We start from the raw sequence: 6,255 nt of genomic DNA, 5'->3' as shown, positions 1-6,255 counted from the left end.
ACTGATCGCAGTGAATGCCCGCTAATTAAAACCTATAAATTATGTTTTTATAGGGGTTCTTAAGGTGCGTCTTGCGAGAGAGATAGTGGACTATTCAGCCATTTACCGCTTAACCGACGCCGCCTCACAATAGCCCACTCTAGAATGAGCCAGCAATTATAAATTAATTAAGTCCAAACAGATAATTCTCGCGATAAGTATTTCAGGCACCCAAATATTGAGAACGAGACTATATAGCCTGTGCCAATCTGACTTCACTTGTCCTGAATGAGGTCTAAATTAAATGCAATTATTATCTTATTAGCCTACACAGTGACGCAGTGTACTTGTGCTTGTATAGTAATATTAGCAAATTTTAATTTAGATTAAGGCATTTTTTTATGTAATATACAATGAGTTAGTGTTGCTTGTTTTAGTAGTCTTTTTATTTAAATTAAGACATTTGGAGAATTATCCCGAAAACGTATTTGGCTTTAAAAGTGAAGTGGTTAGCTATATTTTCGCAAAGTGGCCTATTTTTATATTCTATGGTTTTGTTATCATTTTGAATTTGTCTTATAACAGTCACATTACTGTTTTAACTATTTCTTATTACATGCTGTAAATATAAAGTTGTTTGAATACTTGTTTTTCATTTTAATTCCTTCCTCGCGTCCAGGGGTGAATTTGAGCGTGACTATGGGAGGCAGAATGCAGCTACCAGGGCGAGAGCAATCTCTGTTGCCGTTTGATATCTGTGAGCACAGGCGCGGAACGGAATTGGACGCTGACACACGTGGCAAAGAGCTCCTTTGTCATGGATAGGCTCCCCACTCATCAATGTGATCTGATGTGTTTCCGGTTAGTGGCCACTAAGAGTGGTTGTGCACGAGTTGAGTTCCAGAAAAAGAGGTGTCAAACCGAGGTCTGGCAATGCGGAGGGTGTATGAAAGCTGAGTAGGCTACTACGTGCTGTCACTCCTTCCCAAATGCGCAGAAAGTGACAGCACACGAACGTTATCTTCACTGTATGTCAACAAGTTGACTTACAAAATGTACTCACTTTCGCGGGGAATTAGCGCGTTGTCATGGATACCTAGATAACATTGTCCAGTCTTTCGTTATATTTGGAACAAAGCAGGTTACAATCCAACCACTGGAACACATATCAAAGAGGAAAGCTGTTATGGAAGAGCAGCGGGATCAGAGCGAAGATGACAGCGTTTCTCTGTCACCCAGCCTGCCCTCTCCACCTCTGCTCCCGCTGCAGGCTGCGCACCATGAGCACAGAACCACGAACTTTTTCATTGACAACATCCTCAGACCGGACTTCGGCTGCAAGAGGGAGCAGTGTCCAGGTGCACGGTCTGTTGTTGCCCGAACAACTGTCCCCAGCACTCCTTGTCCGGATTCCAACTGCAGTACAGACAGTGTTTCATCTTCTGCCTCGTCCACCGTTTCGTCTCCAGCCAGCAGTAGGCATTCCAGGGTAGACGAGGCCGATAGAGGGAACGCAGCGAACTCCGTGGTTGTCTCAGCTTCATCCGTTGCTTTGAAAAGCCCAGGTGAAACTTCCTCGCCCAGTAAGGGCACCAAACAGTTTCTGTGGCCCGCCTGGGTTTATTGCACGAGATACTCGGATCGACCTTCATCTGGTAAGGCATCTGCTATCAAATAATACAAGTTGTTTTCTTTATGTATTGGCTAAATATGTCTTTTGTTGCATAAAATAAAAGCAGGGCAATTAACTGTATGAATATTTGAAGTTTAAGTTATTTTCGATCGTAGAAATATTCGAGCTGACACACACCATAATCATTTAGATAATAATGCTTCTTGTTTTTCAAACAGATAAAATTTTACCAAGTGCTGAAACATAAAATAGTTTTCCTTTGTTTGCAAGTTTCAGACATAATGCTCCATACTCCACTACTCCATTGATGGTTACCAAGCAATTAAAAATGACACACACACACACACACACTTAAAAAAAAAAAAGTGAGACAATATTTGGCCGAGATACAACTATTTGACAATCTGGAATCTGAGGGTGCAAAAAAAGTCTAACTTTTGAGAAAATTGCGTTTAAAGTTTTCTAAATGAAGTTCTTAGCAATGCATATACTAATTAAAAATTAAGTTTTGATATATTTACGGTAGGGAATTTACAAAATAGCTTCATGGAACATGATCTTTACTTATTATCCTAATGATATATCCTTAATGATTTTTTTTTTTTTTTTTTTGCATAAAAAATCCGATAATTTTCAATCATACAATGTATTGTTGGCTATTGCTTTGTGGTCCAGGGTCACACATTTAAATTTAAATGCACTTAGTTAAACGTTATATAAATGCCCTGCAATACAATTACAAATCAACTAAACTTTTTTGCACAATAAATATTTTGCTTACGTCTAAGAAATAGACAAAATATTGTTTTTATAAAAAGGAAAATAAAAAATGTATAAAAATAAAATAATCTGCTGCAAATGATTGATTTCGCATTTTAGCGTTGATCTTGTGATTTTGTGCTTTGTGATCTAATTTATATTATTATTAGGTTAGTGACCATTATTATTATTATTATTATTATTATTATTATTATCATTATTGCAAGATCTCACATATTACATACGTATAACGTATTCATTTTAATGTCCGAAATGTTATTCCTTTTGGATTTCTTAATTCACCCTTCAAAATTGGGAAAAAATACATGTATATCACTCAGAAAGGTCACATATTTAGTAATATTAATATATAGGCCTAACCTGTTTTAATTCGCTTCATCTTTTCCATCAGATATTAACCCGGCTTTTTGGTTTTGTCGCTTGGCTGAATTTAGCATTTTAAGACAACTTCAGGAGCACATGAACTTCAAAACGAAAATAATTTAACTTCAGTTCATATGAATGCAGTTCATATATTCAACTATTCACTTGTTCATATTACCTATGTATGTGTGTATGTATGTGAAGAAGTTACATAATTGTTTTTACATAATCAGGGACAGCAAAGTTAGTTGATTATCTGTAATCCATGTCATTTCTTAAAAGACAACGTAAATTTAAAAAGAATATAAGCGTAAGAAGTAAAAAAAAAAAAAAAACTATTTTAATGTTTATTTATTCCAGTGACCATGTGGCACAGACCGCCAGTGGCCTTTTGTGTGTGTAGTCCAAAATGGCTTTGCCATTTAATGAGATGGTTGATATTCATGGATTCGTCTCATTGTTGTCTCCACACAAGGCCCAAGGACCCGGAAATTGAAAAAGAAGAAAAACGACAGTGAGGATAAACGACCCAGAACGGCGTTCACAGCTGAGCAGCTCCAAAGACTGAAGGCTGAGTTTCAGGCGAGCCGCTATATCACGGAGCAGCGGCGGCAGGCCCTGGCGCACGAACTCAACCTGAACGAGTCGCAGATTAAAATCTGGTTCCAGAACAAACGGGCTAAAATCAAGAAATCCAACGGATTCAAGAACGGCCTGGCAGTGCAACTAATGGCGCAGGGACTGTACAACCACTCCACCACCACCATTCAAGAAGACGATGGCAACTAGCAAAGACAGAAAGAGAGAGTGAAATAAGGTCGGAAGACTAAAGCGAAGCAGGACTAACTCAAACTACTTGACCAGACGTTATCGGTTACTTTATCAACCTGTTCGGACGAGCGGGTGATTTATTTTTACAATACAAATATATGGATCAATGAAAACATAGGCCTCATTTTGATTTTGAGGATGCTATTATTATCTAAATGGATCGCGGTTTGTTCTTTGAAATCGTTACGCCACTACCAGTCAAACTATGACACTTTACATTTCATCTAATTTTTTGTTTTTATGCGGTTGAAAGCAATATTTCTTCGTGCCAAAGATGCTATTCGATTAAAGTCGGCTCCAGATAACAGTAGGCCTATAGGCTACATTTTGTCTATTGATATGTTTTTTTTCTTTGCTGATGGGATAATGGGACACTTATCTGATACCAGATATTATTCTTTACAAGATGTGTAATACTGTATCCAAATAAACTCTTTTCTACATGTAAAACGTGGCCTCTATTTTTTCCTTATATTGTCTTTATACAGTTAATTAGCCAAAGTCAGCATCGTAGTCTAAACCTATAAGTTTTATTTTTATTTAGTTATTTTATTTTATTTTATTTTATTTGTATTTATTTATTTATTTATTCTTGCAAAGTGAAAGTCATCAAACTTGCGTGGTCAAATTTGTTTCGCCTTTATGGTTTTTATAATTAAAACGAGACTTTTATTATTCGCATTTTTACACGACAGGCTGCGCAGTTCTTATTTGAAATAAAATGCAGGTAAAACGCAATTAAATATATAAACATTTCCATACACAGCGTAATTATTTCCCCAGTAGTCTGATGTACTTTATATCAAAACTATCCAAATAAAAGGCATTATTTAATATAGACATACAAACTGATCTGTGATTAATTAGCATACTACAGATTTGCAAGTTTATATATATATATATATATATATATATATATATATATATATATATATATATATATAGGAAGACAAAATCATAGTGCAAAATTGTTTTGTTAGTTTGAAGAATACACTTAGGCTACATAATAATAATAATAATAATAATCGCCCTATACGTTTTAACAATGATATTTTAATAGGAAATGTAAGCCGCCTTGTTTCTTAACCATATCAAATTTCGCTGTGTGGCTTTGGGAATCTGAGAACAGTAGTTGAGTGACTGTTTCGGTGGTTTGTTGTGGGCATGCCGTGGCTTTTTTGTAACCGATTAATCAAACCAAAGACGACAGAGTATCGCGAACACCTTATCCTGATGGGAATCGCTGTTTGTTTTTTGAAGCTCTGTGCCTTGGGCAACATTTTGCAGCGTCATATGGTATCTTCATTGGACCTGCAGCGTGCGTGTTGTTGGATTCGGGGTTTTCTCACACCTTCATTGTCTCCACCGCTATGGTCCTCAACATGAGGCGCGCCCGGGCAGGCTCGGCCGAGTGCAGGAAATTAGCTACTGTCAAGTTCAATAGCGAGTTACACTTGATTGAGATCTTGGCCTGCAAATCGACATTTTTGTCAAGTTCTTAAAAACCACAAAAAAGAAGAAAAGCTTTCAAATTATGATGTAGAAAAAATAAACTAAGATTCCGGCGTGTAACTTATGTGATTGTTCTCTAGGAATGTCTGCCGCGTTAGATCGGTTTAAATAGCCACGAGTGCCAGTTTGGCTAAATAAAGCATGTTGTCTTTGCAGTAAACAGCGACTGTAGGATTCCATAACGCGTTGCTTTGCTATCACCTGCTAGAAAATCGATTTTGTGGAGCATTCGGTAGCGAATAAGATGGGCAAACTACACATTGCAGATTGTTGTTTACCATCAATCACTGTTAAAAAGCTCACCTCTGGAGTCTTCCGCCGCCAAGCCAGTCTTTAAAATAGATTTGCTGTAGCCTATTAATAGACAAAAAAAAAAACGGATAAAAAAATAACAAACATTAAGAAAATAAAACTCGGTGGTTAATGAGGGTAAACTGGGAGTAAGAAACAATGCGAAAGTTGCGAAATGTGTGTGTGTGTGTGTGTGTGTGTGTGTGTGTGTGTGTGTGTGTGTGTGTGTGTGTGTGTGTGTGTGTGTGTGTGTGTGTGTGTGTGTGTGTGTCTGTGTGTCTGTGTGTGTGTGTCTGCCTTATATAAATAGGCTACATGTTAGGGTATTTAGCAGTTGTTCTTTATGTTGGTTTCAATAAATAAATAAATTCTGTTCCAAAAAAATCCTATTTTTAAAATTGTTACATTTTAACATTTTAAATACAACTGTTGTGGAAGACTTCATAACGATTTAAGCAGCATCATCCTTTCGGACAACTTACTATTTGCATATAGGCTACATATTCATTATTTATACAGTGCATGCAGACAGCAGGCGAATGCAATCATTTTTACTTTAAGTAAAATAATTAATCCCCCGCAACTTTTGTGTCCGTTTTTAAAACTTTGTAAAACGGAATATTAAATAAAAATCATCGCGTAGATACTTTTAGAAATAAAGGTTTTTAATTGGAACCATTTACCATACAAAAAAAATACATAAATAAATACATACATACATACAAATATTTTATTCTAGTTCTTTTATAAACATCTGTACTACTTTAACCATCGCAGTAAATCAATAGATATGTATGCCGTGCTATAGCCTAACAACTACCCATTTCGAATTAAATAAATAAATATTCAAAAATATATATTATTCG

At 36.2% G+C, this 6,255-nt stretch overlaps 1 protein-coding gene across 1 annotated transcript; it reads left to right on the top strand.

The window, feature by feature from the left end:
* Positions 1–823: 823 nt before the first annotated feature.
* On the top strand, positions 824–4,018 carry en1a (engrailed homeobox 1a). The gene is made up of 2 exons (XM_073846260.1): positions 824–1,634; positions 3,231–4,018. The coding sequence occupies exons 1-2, from the start codon at positions 1,166–1,168 to the stop codon at positions 3,542–3,544; spliced, it is 783 nt and encodes a 260-aa protein (XP_073702361.1). The 5' UTR covers positions 824–1,165; the 3' UTR covers positions 3,545–4,018.
* Positions 4,019–6,255: the final 2,237 nt, after the last annotated feature.

This window comes from Garra rufa, chromosome 8, assembly GCF_049309525.1.
Source record: "Garra rufa chromosome 8, GarRuf1.0, whole genome shotgun sequence".
NCBI lineage: Eukaryota > Metazoa > Chordata > Actinopteri > Cypriniformes > Cyprinidae > Garra > Garra rufa.
Note: the sequence above shows the minus strand (reverse complement) of the source record. Positions and strands in the feature narration are given on the sequence as shown.